This window comes from Bos javanicus, chromosome 7 (genome assembly GCF_032452875.1).
Source record: "Bos javanicus breed banteng chromosome 7, ARS-OSU_banteng_1.0, whole genome shotgun sequence".
NCBI classification, from domain to species: Eukaryota; Metazoa; Chordata; class Mammalia; order Artiodactyla; family Bovidae; genus Bos; species Bos javanicus.
In genome coordinates this window covers 4,300,962-4,320,207 of record NC_083874.1, presented here as the reverse complement: position 1 = coordinate 4,320,207, position 19,246 = coordinate 4,300,962, and the positions used below count along the sequence as shown (strand labels likewise).

Sequence of the window (19,246 nt, the reverse complement as noted above, 5' to 3'; positions counted from 1 at the left end):
CGGGTGGGTGCAGAGCAGAAACAAAAGGTGGCTCCTGGTGCTGGCAGCTGGGAACCAGAGCTCCCAGGCACTGAGGGCTCTGAGGGGGGCTGCTGAAGTCCCAAGAAAGGGACCTGTACCTTGCCCTTCCTGAAAGAGCAGGCCTCCTCTTCCCCAGGGAGCTTACCCCAGCCCTCACCCTCATACACACCCCTGCCCCGGAAGGCTTCTGCCACCTCAATCCCCTGCTGACCTAGCGGGGAGGGGCTGGGGGTCCCTTGCTCTCTGTCCTGTCTCGGCAGTCAAAGGCCACCTCTGAGACAGATGAGGTCAGGTTCAGGGAAGCCAAGTATCGTTTTTCTTTCCCTCCCCAGGCAAGGGCCCAGAGACAAAGCCCCATCGGGCTTGTTGACTCTAGTAAGGCCCCAGGATCTTTGCACAGGCTGTTCTTTCTGCCCAGGAGGCTTGACCTCCCAGAACCTGGGCTGACTGATCCTTCTTGTTCAGGCGGACACAGCTCAACGGTGACCTCATCCCAGAGACCCCGGCCACTCCCCCTCCCTCTGTTGTCCAGCTTCTACTTATCAACGGGTGCTCACTAGGCAGTCACCTTTCTGGGCAAGGAGCTCAGTGCTTCGGCCACAGCGGTGCTTTGGCACCCACGCCCCCATCATGGCGGGCCTGTCCTGACTCACCACACGGCAGCAAGGAGCAGGGGCTGGTGCGGTAGGGCAATGTTTCCTCCTATGAGGACCCGGCACGCCCCCTCCCCACTCAATTGAGCTGAGACCCGAGTACTTCCGGCACCCTCACCACCTCCAGACCCCCCAGGGGTGCTGCGTTTAAATCCTGGTACCCCTTGTGATGGCTGTGACCTTCCTGTGCCTCAGTTTCCCTGGATGCCAACTGGGCGTGGGGGTAGCTGTTTGGTCAGCAGGGGTCCCTCCCATCTGCCCCTTCAAAGTGGCTGGAGCAAACACAAATTGGGTGGGGATTCCTGGAATGGAGACATTTATTGAAAAACGGCAGGCTGGGATGGGCTTCCAGCCTGTACTTCTAGCCAAAGGGCAAGTGCCCGGCAGAGAGGGCAGCAGAGCCCTGGCCTCGCATTCCCACGGCTCCTCCGGAAGTGCATCTGGGGCAGGCCTCAGGCGCTGGGGGCATACTGCAGCACCAGCCGGTCAAAGTCGTTCTCCTTTGATGCGAGTTGGGGGTGCAGGAGTGGGGGGGGCGCAGAGAGACAGAGAAACGGGATAATCTGTGAGCCAGGCCCCGAGTCCCCACCTTGCCTAGTAGAGCCTGCGGGATCTGGGGTGCAGAGCTGGGCCACCCCAAGGGCTCACCTTGGCCCGGTACTCCTTGATGAAGGGGTGCGACCTGTGGGCGTCCTTCAGCTGGGACAGGTAGCGGTTTGTCACCTGTGGGAGGAGGCAAGGTTAGCTAAACGTGGGGACCCACGTTGGCTCTGACCTGGAAAGCAGAATGGGATGAAGCAAGGGCCACCCAGCCAGACCCAGGCAAGAGCCCCGATTTCCCCTCCGTTTTTCCATCACCCCACACCCCGGAATCATGCTGAACTAGAGGGGACCCTGGGGGGCGGGGCCGGGAGCCTGTACTTGCACATGATTGAAGGGATGCACCAGGTTCAGGGATGGGGGCTGGGTGGAGACCCAGGCCCGGGGAGAGGCAGGGGGCCAGACGGAGTGGACGGCAGGTCAGGGGGATGGGGCTGGGAAAGGAGGTGAGTTTGTTCTGGGCACACTGTATGGAGACACCCCAGAGGCCTGGGGATGGGAACTGGGGCCAAGACAGAACCTCGCACCCAGCCCTGACATACGGGGCTGTGGGCGTCTATGCAGCTCTGCTTCTTCCAAACTGGTAGTCTGGGGGTGTCTCTGTGCTGAGTGGGGGCGCTGTCCTATCTGTCCCACACCACCCCAGCCCTGAGGCTGCCAGGGGCCCTTCCACAGGCACTGGGGACAGACCCCCATGAAGCCCTGGGGTGGGGGGCCCCTGGCCGCCTGGGCCTGGCACCTAATGGGCAGTGCCCCGCATCCTCCCCCTGCACCCTCAGATGAGACAGGCTCACTGGGATGGCTCCCCTGGGCCCCATTTCTCTGTCCTGTTGCCTGCTCCTGACTGTGAGATGACACAGGCTGGCTCCCACCGTGGGAGCCCTGAGCCTCAGCTCACGTGTCCACAGGACTCTCTGAGCTCTGGGCAGGGTGGGGGCCCTGGGGGAGTGACTGTACCACCAACTTCCCAGGGTCAATGGCAGCCGCATCCACTCATGGGGAGCAGGTTCCTTCCGCAACCCCAGGCTAGCCTTGAAGTTCAGACTCCGTGACCTCGAGCTCCCTGTGGAGCCGGGGCCTCACTGGAGACCCCTGCCCACCACAGGCTGGCATTGCGAGGGCCAGAAAACCCTGCTGCACCTGCTGGGGGCGGGGAGGGGCCTACCTCAGGAGGCTTGCCCAGGTGTTGGGACAGGACAACGAGGTTTATCAGCGTCTCAGGGTGGCCGCTGTCCTGACAACAAAGGGGATGGGCAGGGTCAGCTTCTCCAGGCCAGTGGATTGGCCCACTCACAGGGGTGGGCCAGCTCAGACAGGGCTGGGGCTACAAGACGCAGTGTGCCCCGTGACTGGATGCTTGGCCAGGTGGAGACCTCGGAGCCTTCCCTTCTGTTTCCCCACACCAGCTGCTTTCCCCAGGGGCTTGGTGCTTCCTTAACAGGTCAGACTGACATGAAGACTCCGCTTGCTGCAGTTTCCGAGGGGCCTATTTATTTATCACAAATCTTAAGGTGACAGAGTCTAGGCCAAGGCAGCCTCAGCGTATCACAGCCCAGCGAGCTGGTCTTCCTGCTGCAGCTGTGAGGCCTGAGAACGTGGGGTAGGGCCCGCCCACTCCCCAGGGGACTTGACAGGAAACTGCAGAAAATTACCAGAACCTCCAAGCAGCTGACCTCCCCTCACCCGCCCACACTGGGCGCTGAAGCCCGGGGAATCCTGGGAATGGGCTCGGCTGCTGCCTTGGCCAGGAACCCCAGCCCAAAGGCCCTGATGGGGGGCGAGACATGGTGGCGACATGCCAGTCGGGGTGTCACAGGCTCAAGGGGCCGCATGGACCCTGGGCACCGGCATGGGTCACAGCTCCACACACGCAGCCTGATGACCCCACCACGCCCTTGGCCTGTCCCCGTGCGGCCAACAGCCTGCTGTGACAGCCCGGCCCCTCGCAGAGGTGAAGAGGGAGGGGCTGCCCAGTGGCGTCAGTTTCTCGTTGTATCAGAAACTGCCTCAGCTGTCGGTCGGGAGAAGGCAGGCCACTGCAGCGGCCCCCAGCCTCCGCGGGCGGCACGCTCAGGCCCTCCGCTCGGTGAGCACGGGCACAGGCGACACGTCTGTGTGCGCTCTGCTCGCTCCTCAGCAGCCAACGGCAGGGGTCTCTCTCAAGCACAGATCCAGGTCAGGGGTCATCACCCTGAAACGCCCCAGGCCAGGTAGGGGCGGCATCAGTGAGGAGGAGACGGGGCGTGTTTGCTTAGCTCAGGCCTGGGCTGACTGGATCCTCCCATTTTCAAAAGAAGTCAGAATGAGGACTGTGGTTCACAATCCCGACTTTTAGCTGCGTCAGCGTGAGAATCCCCACCTGGCCAGCAGGCAGGCCGTAGGGTCCCTGCCGCACCTGTTTCTGGGGTGGGGCTGGGCCTGCCCTTACCTTGTCCAGTGCCTCCTGCAGTACGCCCTCAGCAGCCTCCCAGCGGCCCTGCGCCATGTGGCAGGCTGCCTGCCCATTGAGCAGCAGCAGGGTCGGCGAACACTTGTCGGCCATCTCCTGGAAGATGTAGTAGGCGTCCTGGAGCTTCTCACCTCCCTGCGGGGACAGTTGGGACACCACCGCCTTGTCACCCTGCTACCCTGCCCTGCCCCGGCCTGCTCCCTCCTGGAGGATCTCAGGGCAGGCACCCTGGGGACACCGACACCTTCCGCACAGAAGCCCTTGAGCAGCCTGTACTGTGAAGGGGCCGAGGCGTTGTGCAGACCCCTCAAACCCGGCTCCCTCAAGCCCTCAGTTTACAGACTTGAAAGGCTCAGCTTCAAGGAGGAATCAACGCACTGGCAGCTGGGCCAAGGTCTGGGCTGGGACACAGGGCCCACCGGCCTCTGCTCCATGGTCGGTCCTGAGCCCGCCCACCCGCATTCTGAATAGCAGGTTCTGTCTGCCTGGTAGAGACACAGTGTCACGCTGGCCGGGGAGCCTGACACGAAGATGCACTTGTGAACAAATGCAAGGCTACAGAGAGGACTGTTGGGGTGTGTCCCCTGCACTGAATGGATCCTATGGGGTGAGGCCTCAGCCGTGCAAAACAACATGCAGATACACGCAGACAAGGAGCACACTTTAAAAAGCCTGGACAAGAGCGTGAACTCAGAGAAAGGAAGTCAAAAGCCCAAGACCGAAACAGGGCTGCTGCCAGGAGAGGGGTGCCCGGGCATGTGGGGGTAGGGGGCTGGGCTCGAGGAGGGACTTGGGCCCCAGCTTTGTGCCAGGAGCTGGAGAGCAAGCTGAGCAGCAGCCAAGCCTGGGGCCAGGCCCCAGAGTGTGAGTGCGTGCAGGGAGAGCATGCCGAGTCCGGTTTGGAGCCCCCCAGTCGGTTCACCCTGGGTCTGGCCAAGCTATTGGCCTATAGGAAGCCAGAAGGGGTCAAGGCTGAGTGATGGGGAAAACGTGCTGGGCTCGCTCTTTCGGGTGACCGGCCCCCAAGAAAGCACGAGGCCTGGGGTGTCCATGAAGCCCAGCAGCAGCCTCGGGGCACCCGGCTGCTCCTGCCCTCGTGCTCCGGCCCAGGCTGGGCAGGGGCTCACCGCAGCCAGGCTGACCCAGGCGGTGGCCAGCTGGGTGAGCGTAGCGTCCTCGTCCTGGTCCTGCATCTTCTTCAGCTCCTTCCTGGGGGCGGAGGAGAGGTGCCCAGTGGCTGTGGGGCCAGGCTGCTGTCCCCCACCCCTGCCTGAGTTCCTTGCTCATGAGGCCTTAGCACCCCCCTGCGGCTGCACACACCCGAAGCCTGCTCCCACCCTGTAGGCCGGGCCCTGCTGCCGGCCTCACAGAAGGAAGCTGAGGCACCGGCAGCGATATCCCTTGTCCCAGGCAGCACCACGCAGGGACGGGTAGGTAAGCAGTGGTGCCGTCACCCCTGTGGACCAGAACGCACTACATGGAGAAACATTTGCATTGCTGATGATCTGAGCCAGGGTGCGTGCTCGAGGTGGTCCCCACTGAAGACAGAGGACTGGTTTCTGGAGAATTCAGGGTCCCAGCACAGCCTGGCCTTGGCTAAGATACCCTCCCCTCCCACCCCCAGGCACAGGCCATTGCCCAGCAGCCCCCGGTGGGGACGGGCTTACCGGGCAAGGTCCAGGCGGTCAAGCTTCAGCAGGATCTGCACTGTCATGGCCATGCTGCAGGAAAGGTATGTGGTCCGTGAACCCTCACCCCACCGTACCCTCCCACTGGGAGCTCACTCTGTGTAAGCACCACCTTCCCGAAACTTCCTGTTAGTGCTCGGGCCACCAGTCCCACTTTGCAGAGGGGAAAACTGAAGCTGACCATCAGCCCGGTAGAATCAAACTCTGTGGGCACTGCTCGCCATAACCAGCGCCCCATCGCTTCCCAGGCCGTGCCTCCGTCGAGCAGGATCAGGCCTAGAGCTCCACGGGGTCCCCAGGCCTGCGGCCCGCTCCCTGCCCATCCCATGGCCAGCCACCAGGTTTGCACCCGCTTCTTTCCCAGATGGAAGAGCTGCAGGTAAGCAAGTGCTCCTTGCCTTCAGCATCCACACCCACCAGCCCCTCTTAGACCTAGACAGCTGGGACCGGCGATCACTAATGTGGCCTCTTGTTCCAGAGCCTTCCCGCCAGAATGACCCCGTGCCCAGAAGAGCCTGGGGAGGGGCATGAGGAACATTCGTGGGTCCACTGCCACCGCAGCCACGTACCGGGCCGACTGCAAACCCCCTTCTGGGTTGAGGTGGGGTATAAATGGGCGAGAAGGAAGACTAACCAAGGCAAGGCAGCAACTAGAGGGCTCGTGGAGCCCTGGCCAGAGCAAGGATCACACCACAGCCCAGAGCCGCCTCCTGGGGTGGGGGTGGAGCCAGCTCAGGCTGCACGGGGCTTCAGGGCCCAGGCCTGCAGTGCCCAAGGCCCGGCCTCAGTGGAGGGTGGTGAGGGCCCAAGGAAGAGGTGGACAGGCCAGGGCCCTGGACAGAGGAGCACAAGGCTTCGTGGAGGGAGGGCGGGCACAGAGGCCTCAGGCGGAGACAAAGGTGCTTTCAGCTCTGCTGCTGCGAACAGAGGCTTTTCAGCGGAGGCTGCCATGTCCTCAGAGCAGCAGCCCAGCCATGTGGAAGAGAGTGTCTCTGGGACTGGGAACAAGAGCTGGAGCTGGAACGAGAGGCCTGCACCCCACCCCAGGCCCACTTTCCAAGCAGCCCCCCTCGCCGTTCCTATGACAACGGCTAATGAGGCTCTAAGCTGCCTCTCAGGCAGCACCCCCCAAACCCCCGTGTAGGATGGCCACTCACCACTCCAGGCTGTCCCCCTGGTGAAGGGTGCGCAGGGCTGCATCTGGGTTCTGGTCGTAGAAATAGATGGAGGCAGCCATGAGCAGGAAGGTGGTGTTGGTCACATCCACGCTCCGGCTCATCTCCCGGTCCAGCTCGGCCACGATCGCATCCCTGTGAGACACAGCTGCTCATGGCCCAAGGCAGGGGCAGGAGGTGGCCGCACCCCCAGGGGGAACAGACAGGCCCAGAGACGGCGAGTCAGGCCCCCGCGGGCACAGAGCAGCAGTAGGCAGGATGGGCCCAGCTGTCTGCACCAAGAGCCCCTCTGGGTGCCAGGCTCCCCACCTCATCAGGCACTTCTCAGGCTTCACACACACGGGGAAACCGAGGCCAGAAGTGGGGTCAGGTGCGCCAGGCCCCGTGGGGAGATGCAGTGCAGGAAGGGTCATGCCTGGCCCTGCCCGCAGATGACCACCCAGGCCCCGCGCTACCCCGGCATCAGTGCTCAAGGGCTGAGGTGTCCACACCACCCCAGTGCAGAGGGGTGGGCTGGCTTTGCTGGGGGCACCTCCCACGGCAGGGACATGAGGCTACACAGGTGCACTCCATCTTCATGACGCCACCAACTTCCCCAGGAGGCTGGTGGTCTCAGCAGAGGGTCCAGGTCTACCTCGGTCAGCACTGGGCCTGGGTCCTGAGGGCGGCTGTGTGGGAGGACGCCCCGCGGCCAAGGTGGCTGTCCCTGGCTCCCCAGCCTGACTGCTTCCGACAGGTGGGTGGTGTGCTGGCGCCAGGCCAGAGTCCAGGCTGGCCTGAGGACCAGCTGGGCGCACCCACACGTCACAGAAATGAAGTGCTTAACTGAACTGAGGAGTTGGGATTCTTGTTTCAAAGGGCTGCTGAGCAATTAATGAGAGAAGGGCCCTGTGTCACTACTGGAAAATGTTGTGGCTCGGGACCGATGTCGTCTCAGCAAACGCCTACATCTCACGTGGGTTCCTGGGGGGTGGTGACCAAATGTTTGTGCACCCCAGGGCCCCTGGAGGCCAGGGACATGTCTTCAGCCTCTCCACGCCCACCAGAGAGGGGCCTGACGGACCAGTGACTTCACAGCTGAGTGTGCTGCCCACTGCACGTGCGGCAGGACTGTGCAGGGATCCCACGGGGCTGGCATGAGCTGCCCCAAGGCCACCTCACAAAGCTTCCTGCCTGCTTCCCCGCGCAGGCGGTGAACACGCAGCCTGCACTTGTCCTCCTAACATCGGTGTTGTAGGCTGTTACTGGGACGTGCTGTGGTCACCCCGTGGGCTCTGGTGCCTTCTCCACCACCTGCTCCCAGGCAGTCTGCACTGTCAGGACGGGCGCACTGTGAGCACCAGCTCCACGCCCTGGGCTTCCTGTCGGTTCTTTTCTGTAATGCTTGTAGCAGTCCCGGAGCTCCTTCCCCTTCCCAAAGGGCTCATCACCCAGGCTAGTGAGGTGCAGAGAGGGCGCCTGTCTTAACTGTCCGGGGGTCATCACAAAGCACCAGGTGCCAGGAAGCAGTGGAACAACAGGATGTATTCTCTCACAATTCTAGAAGCCAGCAGTCTGCAATCAAGGTGTTATCAGGGGACTTCCCTGTGGTCTAGTGGCTAAAATTCTATGCCCCCAAGGCAGGGGGCCCTGGTTCAATCCCTGATCAGGGAGCTAGATCCCAAGTACCACAGCTAAGATGTCGCATGCCACAACTAAAGATGCTGCAGTGAAGATCAAAGATTCTGCATGTGGCAACTGAGACTCAGTGCAGTCAAATAGTTTGTTTTTTTTAAGGTTTTTTTTAAACCTGTTGGCAGGACTGGTTTCTTCTGCAAGGCTCCAAGGGACAGCGTGTCCAGGACCGCCCCGCCAGCTCTCAGAGCTGTGGCAGTCCTTGGCTTGTGTCTTCCTTTGTCCAGATCTCTGCCTGTGTCTTTAGGTGGCCTCCGCGTCTGCATCTTCTCTCCCTCTCTTCTGAAGACACCCGTCACTAGGTTTAGGGCCCACCTTACATCCAAGATGAGCTCAAGGTCCTTAACCACTTACATCTGCAGAGACCCCGTTTCTAACGAGGTCAGGTTCACAGCTTTTGGGGGTCCCCATGTCAGACTTTATTTTCCTGGGTTCCAAAATCACTGCAGATGGTGAGTGCAGCCATGAAATTAAAAGACGCTTACTCCTTGGAAGGAAAGTTATGACCAACCTAGATAGCATATTCAAAAGCAGAGACGTTACTTTGCCAACAAAGGTTCGTCTAGTCAAGGCTATGGTTTTTCCTGTGGTCATGTATGGATGTGAGAGTTGGACTGTGAAGAAGGCTGAGCGCCGAAGAATTGATGCTTTTGAACTGTGGTGTTGGAGAACATTCTTGAGAGTCCCTTGGACTGCAAGGAGATCCAACCAGTCCATTCTGAAGGAGATCAGCCCTGGGATTTCTTTGGAAGGAATGACGCTAAAGCTGAAACTCCAGTACTTTGGCCACCTCATGCAAAGAGTTGACTCATTGGAAAAGACTCTGGTGCTGGGAGGGATTGGGGGCAAGAGGACAAGGGGACGACAGAGGATGAGATGGCTGGATGGCATCACTGACTCGATGGACGTGAGTCTGAGTGAACTCCGGGAGTTGGTGATGGACAGGGAGGCCTGGTGTGCTGCGATTCATGGGGTCGCAGAGTCGGACACGACTGAGCGACTGATCTGATCTGATCTGATTCAGCTGCCACCGCTTAAGCCTCTTTGAAGAAACCCCTCAGGTCTCTTTGTGGACCAAGGAGCCAGATCAAAGTAGGCTGCGCACAGGGTGCTGCCCTCCATGAGGAGCAGAGTGGGGGTCACAGGAGATATCCACACTTGGGACCCACAGAGGGCTGCAGCAGCCCATGAGGGAAGCTAGTATCGACGAGGTCATGACCTCATCCTGGTCTAACAAGCTCCACGGGGCAGAGTTCAGGAGAGGACCTCCCTGAGATCCCCCAAAGCATCACAGTGCTGTGAGAGAAGGCCCCGGCGCTGAGACGGGCAGCTGGAGTTGGCTCACAGAGCAGAGCGTCTCCGTGTCATGGGCTGTGCTGCCCCAGCCTTCTAGCCCAGCCACCCTCTGGTGGGTGTTTCACCTCTGAAATCCCAGGGGGCTTGTGAGCAGTCCATTTCTGGGGGTAGGGGGAACCGAGATGCAGGGGGACCACAGGGCCTGCTGGGTCAGGCTGGTGCTCCGTGCACAGGTGAGGCAGGGCCACACAGCTCCCAGCCAGAGGCTGAGCTCACAGGCACCTGGGTGAGCATCCCAGCCCAGACCTGCCTGAGCAGGAGCCACCCGAAGCCAGCATGGCCGGACTGTGAGCGGTCTCAGACCCCACGCCGGGCAGCAGAGAACAGGCGGGCCTGGTCCTGGAAGACCCAGCGCTTCCGGGTCCCTACAGCCCTGCCCCTCGCCTCTGCCGGCCACCGCCTGAGGGAGTCTGATGACTGCTCATCAGCGGCACGAGGTGGACATGCAGCTCAGAGTGAGGACATAGCGTCCACCCTCCCACCCGTCTGCAGAGATGAATGACAGGCGGTGCAGCTGCCAGCGCCTCCCCGCAAGGCAGGCGAGCAGCAACGGAAGGTGGGAGGGTCCCCGAGTGTGTCCCGGGGAAGCTCTCTGAGCAACAAGGCTCCCGCAGCCCCTAGGCAGCTGTGCAGTCCCCACCTCTGGTCCCCCACCCCTGCAGAGACCTCCTTGAAGCAGGGCCCCTCACTGCCCCCGCTGTGCGGGTAAGGGGAGCCAAGGCTCAGCAAGGCGAAGGGACACAGCAGGGATGCCGACCAGACAGCCCCTGCCCACCCAGGCCCGCCCACGGTGCCCCAGCCTCACCGCCGGCTGTCGCTGGCCAGGTACTCAGCAAACATGCGCACGGCCTGCAGCTCCGGGGCGGAGGAGGGCTTGATCTCGTCCAGCACCACGCCGTACTTCCTCTGCGGGCAGGACACGGACGCTGTCAGCCCCGCCCGCCCTCCCGGTGCGGTTTGTGTCCCAGACCCCGTGGAACACACAAGGGCTGCTTGGTGCCAGCAGCGCCCTGCTGAAGCCCCAGTACCTACCGCTCCCAGGGACGCCCCTTGACCCTCGGGAGCCAGGCTGCCCGCTGCTCCAGCTGCAGACCCTGGCCGGTCACTGTGCAGCACCCCGTGGTGAAGGGGAGGGGGTCACCAGGATCAGGGAATCTGGGCACGTGCTTCACCCCGCCCACAGACACCCAGCAGGGAGGTCACTGCCAAGGGAAACCGCAATCAGGGACCCATTTTCCTGTTGCTTTCCAGGCAGTTTCAGTGTGTTCATTGCCTTCTACATGTCTTCACCTTTAGTTTTTAAAAATTTATTAAAAAAGAATTTTTTGGCCTTGCCACATGGTATGTAGGGCCTTAGTTCTCCGACCAGGGATCAAACCTGTGACCCCTGCATGGAAGCCACAGAGCCGTAACCACTGGGCCACCGGGGGAGTCCCTACATACGTTTATCTTTTAAAGACACACACGTATATGTGAACATATCCAAGGAGACTCTGGAGTGCACTGGGCACCCTACTCTGATGGGGGCACACATACCCTGGAGGTGGGAGGTGGCAGGGAGGAGCACCTGGGCCACAGGGGGAAGTCCCCTCAGGTTCTAGAATGCTCCGCAGAGGGAAAGAGGCAAACAGACCTGGGAAGCCACCTGAGGCCTGACGTGAGGCCACGTGCCCCCCACACGGCAGCCCAGGCCTGCCCCCTCCCCGCTGCTCTAAGGGCACGAGGCTGGCAGCCACACCCGTGCTGTGGGCCTGGGGTGGGAACCCGGCGGGCACAGCTCAATCCTCTGCAGAGTCCGGGTTGTTTTTACAACAGGGGGATGAACTCTCACTGTATCATGTCCCAGGGGAATGCTGCTTTTTAAGACCCAGGTAAAGAACCTGCCTGCCAATGGAGGAGATGCCAAGAGATGTGGGTTCCATCTCTGGGTGGGAAGATCCCTTGGAGTAGGAAATGGCTTCCCCCTCTAGTACTCTTGCCTGGAAAATCCCATGGACAGACGAGCCTGGCAGACTACAGTCCACAGGGTCACAAAGAGTTGGACATGACTGAGCACAACATGTAATGATGCTTTTAAAAATTTAACTGTAGCATCTAAACTGCTAGCTCTAGTTAATAAGAGTATCAATACCAGTGCATCAGTTGTAACAAAAGCACCCCACGAACCCAAACTGTTAATGAGAGAAAATGCCTGTGGGATGGGGCTAGGGATTTGGAATTCTTTTTATCATCTGCTCGGTTATTTTGTAAACCCAGAACCATACTGAACAAGTAAAATCTACTGATTAAGTGGGAAAAAAAAAAAGCAAAGCAAGAAACCCCAACGCAGGTCTCCTGAGCTGGTGCTGCAGGGCCTCAGTGACCTGCACCGACTTGGGGCGGCCACACGGGCTGCGTGGCTCCCGCCCCCTCCGACACTGCTCCTGACTCTCCTGTCCCAGGGCCCCGGCAGTCATGGTCAAGGGCCCACGCTCACCTGGGCCAGGTATGCTCTGTACAGGAAGACATCCCGCTCCACATCTCTCTCCGGGCTGGATGGCTGCAGAAGCAAAGGCAGGTAAGGACTCATGGGGGCCGTGCAGCCAGCAGGCCCGCAGAGGCCAGCCGCGGGCAGCCTTCCCAGGAGCCTGGGCCCTAGTCCCCGCCCTGGCTCTCTGCCGCCTTAGGACCTTCGGCCGCAGGAAAGCAGCCGCCACGGATGGCACGCAGCATGCTGGGCACCCCATTCTGTCCTCCCCAGGACATCCCCCTGGGAAAGGAGGCTCGACTGTCACCCCCATCTGGCTGGGTGAGAGACAGGGAGACAACAATGCTGAAACGGCCCCAGCCATACAGAAGGGGCCAGGGCAGAAGCCACGTTTCTGATCACGGGACACGGCTGCTCATGCCGATGGGGAAGGACCCTGAAGTGCAGCAGACCAAAATGGAAGCAGCTCAACAGTCCGGGTGGTCTGAGGACGCCTGCAGTGGGGTTGGGGGTGGGCGTGCACTGATGCCTAAGTCTGTACAAGCCCAGAAAGCAGGCTTGGGAAGACTCCTATCTGGAGATGGATGGCTGATGCTGGAGAAGGGATGGGACCTGGTGCGGGACGTGCAAAGCAGACTTTACGGTCTGCAGCGGATCCTTCCATGCTGCTTTGGTTTCAAAATGCTCTTTAAACGTGACAAACAGGAGAGACGAAGATTCGCCTCACTCAGAGGACCTTTCTGGGAGAGCTCAGCTTGGCTGCCCCAGCACAGCAATGTTGGGGTCTAGCAGGCGGGGGGAGTCCTTGGGGACTGCCGTGTCCGTGGGGACGAGGTCCACAGGCCACGTTCAGTCAGCCCAGTCACCGCACAGAACCCAGCAGCAGCTGTAAGGCGCTCATGCAGAGTTCACTGCAGCACCCTGAAGAGGGCCCCCGTGCGGCTGTGGGCACGCGAGGGCCCCTCCTTGGGGGAACAGCCTTGGACCATGCCCTGGAGTGCTGGCCGACTTCCTGGAGGCCCCACGGTGCCTGGGGCAGGCAGGCACAGAGCAACTCAGCCCAGAGGGCGTGGGGGTGCTGCGACAGGCCACGCGGGGGCCGGGAGAGGAAAGTGACCAGGCAAGCGGGCCTGGCCACCTTGGAGCCGCCACTCCAAACCACGGGGCCTGGGGACCCACAGAGAGAACGGCCTGCCAAGCTGCCCGAGCTGGGGGACAATGGCCTAGAGCCCCACCAGTGGGCGCATGCCAGAACTACCCTCCCCCGAGGCTGAGAACCAGACTCCAAGTGCTCAGGCCTTCTTCCCAGCCTGAGGGTGTGAGGGAGGTGGACGTGTCCTCCTCTCAGGCCACCGGAGACTGCTAACAAGAAGCCTGGCTCCTGGCCCCAGCTGGACTCCAGCCAGCTTCGCCACGGGGTCTCAGTAGCTTGCTCCAGCCACAGATCCCAGTCCGGGATCTGGCCAGGACTTGGAACACAGTGTCTCCTAAAGAAGTGACTCTCAAAAGACCCTGAGCTGGACACTGGGGAGGACAACCCAGCTGGGGTCCCCACACCACTTGCAGTATAAAAAGAGAGAGAGAGAGAGACAAGGGGCTTCTCTGGGGGCTCAGTGGTAAAGAATCCGCCCACCAATGCAGGAGACACGGGTCCAATCCCTGATCTGGGAATAGCCCACATGCTGCAAGGTCACCAAGCCTGTGCGCCACAGCTACTGAAGCCCCAACTCTACAGCCCGTGCTCTACCCGAGAAGCCGCTGCAGTGAGGCCCACACTCTGAGTACCCCCGTTCACCGCAACTAGAGAAAGCCTGCGTGCAGCAGCGAAGACCCAGGGCAGCCAAAAGTAAAATAAATAAGATTATCTTCTTCAAAACAAGAGAGACACAAATGCTGGCTCTTGGTATCTGTGAAGCAGTGACACAGTGAGATGCCCTGTGAGGGACCAGACGCCACCCTGAGCCTCAGCTGCCCTCTGCGTCAAACAGGCACACCACCGACCCTGCAGGATGGCCGAGGGGGGGTCACTGAGACCCCACATGCAGACCTCAGGACTTTCCCAAGCAGCCAAAGAGAAGAGCTTCTGGGAGGCATAAGAACGAAGACAGTTGTACAGACCAGGGAACCCCAGGAACCATGAAGCATGCCACCAGCGGAGTGCCCTGGTGCCTAGTCCTGACGGCTCATCAGCACCAGCTGGGAGCTCAAAGATCCCAAAAGCCAGGAGGCTCACGTCCACCAGTGACATCCAACCACAGGGAGGGGGGCCTCAAACTGCCTGCAAACGGCTCAGCGGTGCAGCCAGCGCTGAGAGCCAGGGGAACTGTCCAGGGAGGCCAGGGGTGGGGTTGGGCAAGGGGACCACATCCCATCCTCTGACTGGCCATCAGTGTCACCTGACCACACTAGACCATCACCTCCTGGAGGCTTTCTTAGCTGCTGCATCCTTAACACCTGTGCGGTGCCTGCCATCTTGTGGGCACTCGAGAAACGGCCAAGTAGGGAAACAGACATCACAACGGTGCCAGCACCGCAACACACCAGGGGCTCCGCCTGGGGCCACCTCTGGGGGTGCCTGTCTGAAGTTGCTATAACCAACCACCACCTAGGGTGGGGTTCAGAACAACAGAAACTCATTCTCTTGTGGTTCTGGAGGCCAGAGGTCCGAGATCAAGGTGTCAGCAGAGCTGTGCTCCTTCCACAAGCCGAGAGGATCCGCCTTTGCCTTATCCAGCTGCTGGCGGCTCTGGGTCATCCTTGGCCGGCGGCTGTGTCACCCCAACCTCCGCCTCCACTTTTTCTGTCTGCCTCAAGCCTCTCTCTGCCTTTCTCTTAGAAGGACACCAGTCACTGGATTTAGTTGCTGTTTAGGTGCTAAGCCGTGTCCGACTCTTTGTGACCCCATGGACTGTAGCACGCCAGGCTTCCCTATCTTTCACTATCTCATGATTTTGCTCAAACTCATGTCCGTTGAGTTGATGATGCCATCCAACCATTTCATCCTCTGTCATCCCCTTCTCCTTTTGCACTCAATCTTTCCCCAGCATCAGGGTCTTTTCCAGTGAGTTGGCTCTTCACATCAGGTGGCCAAAGTACTGGAGTTTCAGCTTCAGCATCAGTCCTTCCAATGAATATTCAGGGTTGATTTCCTTTAGGATTGACTGGTTTGATTTCCTTGCAATCCAAGGGACTCTCAAGAGTCTTCTCCAACACCCCAATTTGAAAGCATCAATTCTTCAGTACTCAGCTTTCTTTATGGTCCCACTCTCATAGCCATACATGACTACTGGAAAAACCATACCTCTGACTACAGGGGCATTTGTTGGCAAAGTGACATCTCTGCTTTTAACATGCTGTCTAGGTTTGTCTAGGGCCGATCCTAAATCCTGGCTGATCCCATCCAGAGATCCTTCACTGGATTACAGCTCCATGTGTGTTTGCTCAGAAGTGTGTGATTCTTTGTGACCCCATAGATGTAGCCCGCCAGAATCTTCTGTCCACGGAATTTCCCAGGCAAGAATACTGGAGTGGGTTGCCATTTCCTCTTCCAGGGGATCTTCCTGACCCAGGGACTGAACCCCATCTCCTGCGTCTCCTGCATCAGCAGGCGGATTCTTTACCATGCACCACCTGGCAGTGTGCAAAGACCCCTTTCCAAATAAGTCACAGTCACAGGTTCTGAGTGGACGCATCTCATCAGGGACACCATTTAACCCAATACAGGCTGCTGAAGAGGGTTTAGGTGGCCTGTGGACCAGAATTAACGCACGTCAAAGGGCTCAGCAGGGAAAGGACTCCCATGCTTCTGGCCGTGCCAGGGAGGGTCTCTTGGTTTGGTGCCAGTGCATCTTTACCATGTTGCAGAGAGGGCACCCAGGCCCCAGCTCAGAGGCTGCGCCACAGCCTTGCCTCCAACAACAGTGATCTGCCAGCCGATCTGGTTTCCCTTGCTTTCCACAGCTCTCTGCATACAGCAGCTCGCGCTGCTTCCTTCAGCAGGGAGGTAAAATCTGCATATTATGACCCAGAAAGACTCGAAGAACACACTGCTGTAACATAAACAGAACAGACACACAACAGAAGGCAGAAGGTGGGTCGCCGAGTGTGACGCGGAACCTCACGGGGCCCTGCTGAGATGAAAGTCACGGCTCCCGTCCGACAGGAGGGGAGAGCAAGGCTCAGAGGGGTGCTGTGACAGCCCTGGCTGCAGGGAGAACACAGAAGAGCAAGAACCTGAGGCAGCCAGGCCTGTCTAAACCTTCCTGTGGTCTGCTTTACCCAGCAGGGAGGCACGTTAACAACTGTGACGCTGAGCACAGTAAGGCCCCGAGAGATGTCCACGAGCCCTTGGGACAGCTTTCCTTACGTCACAAAAGGGACGTCACAGGTGTGATTAAGATTATGGCCCTGAACATGGGGAGACCATGCTGGGTTATCTGGGAGGGTCCAGTCTAATACAGAACCCCTTAAAAACAGAGGACTTTTAGACAAAAGGAATGAAGGGGAAGAGGAAACTTGCAAGATTCCAAGAACCCCCATGCCTGGATCCTTTTTCTTTTTTAATTTATTTGGCTGCACCAGATGTTAGCTGCGGCACAGGAGATCTTCATTGCAGCATGTGGGATCCAGTTCCCTGACCAGGGATTGAACCTGGGCCCCCTGCATTGGGAGCATAGTGTCTTCACCACTGGAACACCAGAAAAGTCCCTCCATGGCTGATTCTGAGATGGAAGGGTGATGTGGGAAGTTGAGGGCTGGAGAGAAGCATCTAGAAGCCTCCAGGAGCTAAGGGTGGCCCCTGGACAAGAAGCAGCAACTTCAATGAGTAAGGAAAGTGATTCTTCCCCACAATGTCCAGAAGGAACACAGCCGAGCCGATACCTTGATTTTAGCTTAGTGAGAGCAGGGTTGGACTTCTGACATACAGAAGCTACAAGATAGTAAACTTGTGTTGCCTTGAGCTGTCCTTAGTCACACTGACAATGGAAAACTAATACAATCATGCAAACGTGGTTTCAACGAATCCGAACCTCTTACTGAAGTCTGAGGTTTTACCCTCCATACCACAGATGACACTCAGGGACATGGGGCTCACTGCCAAAGGCCAAAAGGGAAAGCAAGCCTTCTCCACTTCAGAATCCAAACTCTTCCAACCCCTCGGCTGCCTCCGTGAAGACGTCTGCCACTCCCTTGCATGGTGCTCCTATGGCCTCCCAGACCTTCGGGAAAAACTCCAAACCCTTGCTGTGCGCACCCCCCCAGGCCCTCCCTCTCACTCTGCTCACTTCATCCTTCATCTCCCCAACTGCGCTCGCCCCACTTCTGCAATCCCAGCCTCTTAGGCCTTGACTACACAGAGCTCACCCCTGCCTCAGTACCTTTGGGACTCTCACCTATGGAGTGAGAGCCTTCTCAAGGTTTGGTCACAGGGTTAGATGACAGTCACAGAAGCTTGGTCTGATTTGACCACTCCCACATGAAGCAGCCACCACCGCCCCGCCCCCAATATCTGATCCGCACTTTCCATCTCCTATCCCTGCAGGGCTCAAGTTGTAATTACGTAGTCACTCGATTCTTTACTTGTTTACTCTCTTCAGAACACTAGACCGTGAGGGCAGGCAAAGACCCTGTCACATTCACGGCTCTTAAAAATCCTCGGGATTTCCTGGTGGTCCAGTGGTTGGGAAGGAGTCTGCCTGCCAGTGATGAGTCAAGGAAGATTCCACATGCTTTGGAGGAACGGAACCCATGTGCCACAACCCCTGGGCCAGCACTCTAGAGCCTGCAAGCTCTGACTACTGAAGCCCTTAAACCTAGAACCTGTGCTCTGCAGCAAGAGAAGCCACCGCAGTGAGAAGCTCATGTGATGAGTAGTCCCTGTGCTCTGCAACTAGAGAGGAGCCTGAGCAGCAATGAAGACCCCACACAGCCAAAAATAAATATACAAAAAAAAAAGTTTTTTTTAAAGTCTCCAATAGCTCACTCTCAAAGTGACAGACAGTACCATCCATCTCCTTCCCAAAAGGTGCTGCTAGCAGTCCCGGCTGCCCCCTCTCCTGTCACCCACTCACTGCCTGGGTCTTTCCAGCTGCAGTTTCTAGCTCTCAGTCAGGCTCACTCCCACCACTCTCCATCACACCACTTCCTGACACCTTTTAAATAACTTACTTTTATTTATTTGTATTTGTATTTGGCGTGGCATTCCGAACTTCCCCAACCAGGGATGGAACCATGCCTCCTGTAGTGGAAATGCCAAGGCTTAACCGCTGGACCACCAGGGATGCCCCTGATACTTTATTTACTTTCTTATTGTTTATCTGCCTCCCTTGGGAGCTGAGGTTTCCAAGAAAGATGGGAGGTTTATCTATTTTGTCACAGCTTTGAGCCTAGCACAGATACACGGCCTGGCCCATACAGATGATCAGTGAGGAATGAATGAATGAGCAAGTCTGGGGAGAAATAAACTGGCTAGTGGGGCAGGGTAACAGGCGAGAAGTCATTTCTCTCTTGAGCCTCCTTGTTCTCTCTCCTGTAAAATGAGGATAAATAACAGTCTCTACTTTAGGGGTATTGAGGGCATGGCGGAAACAAATGAGAGCTATTATTGTTGTTACTATTATTACTACCGCAGAGTAGTATTATATTTGTTACTACTACTATAGAAGCATGAACCTCTCTCTTACTCGAATGCCTACTAAGGTGCAGACTAAGCGGTCAAAGAATTATCACGAAATGGTACTGCTTTGAGTTTTGTCAAGGGACAAAGACAATTCCTCACCGCGCTCTGAAGAGATGTAGGGGGTGAAACGGCGCAAGGAGAAAAGGTAGGGTTTTTAAAATCAGAACCCGACCCGCGGCCACCAGGAAGCGTCTTTCGTCTCCGCCCCCAGCGTCTCCCAGCCCCGGAGCCGCCGCACCTTCACCCGCTGCGCCTCGTTGATGCACTGCTGGTAGCTGCCAATGTAGAAGGCGTTCTTCACGTCGAAAAGCTCGTCCACCTCCCCGGAGCCTCCAGAAGCCGGACCAGGAGCCGGAGGAGCCATATCGCTGCCCTCTCACTCGCTCCCCTTCCTGAAAGACACGTCGGCCGGAAGGAGGCAGCCACCTACGGCCACGCCGGAAAATGTAGTTTACTGGCTCTTCCCTGGAGATGAGCCAATAGA

The 19,246-nt window shown here is 58.6% G+C and overlaps 1 protein-coding gene across 1 annotated transcript; it reads right to left on the bottom strand.

Annotated features, from left to right (window-relative positions):
• Positions 1-973: 973 nt before the first annotated feature.
• COPE (COPI coat complex subunit epsilon) lies at positions 974-19,234 on the bottom strand. The gene is made up of 10 exons (XM_061421500.1): positions 19,001-19,234; positions 12,093-12,155; positions 10,422-10,522; positions 6,569-6,721; positions 5,391-5,444; positions 4,851-4,932; positions 3,703-3,858; positions 2,440-2,508; positions 1,323-1,397; positions 974-1,174 (listed from the first exon to the last, which is right to left on the bottom strand). The coding sequence occupies exons 1-10, from the start codon at positions 19,124-19,126 to the stop codon at positions 1,127-1,129; spliced, it is 927 nt and encodes a 308-aa protein (XP_061277484.1). The 5' UTR covers positions 19,127-19,234; the 3' UTR covers positions 974-1,126.
• Positions 19,235-19,246: the final 12 nt, after the last annotated feature.

Excerpts from the sequence above, each read along its gene's own strand:
- COPE (XM_061421500.1), bottom strand. The coding sequence starts at position 19,126 with ATGGCTCCTCCGGCTCCTGGTCCGGCTTCTGGAGGCTCCGGGGAGGTG. Across the intron at positions 12,156-19,000 it reads ACGAGGCGCAGCGGGTGAAG|CCATCCAGCCCGGAGAGAGA; the intron begins GTGCGGCGGCTC and ends TTGCTTCTGCAG. Across the intron at positions 2,509-3,702 it reads TGCAGGAGGCACTGGACAAG|GACAGCGGCCACCCTGAGAC; the intron begins GTAAGGGCAGGC and ends CTTTGTTGTCAG.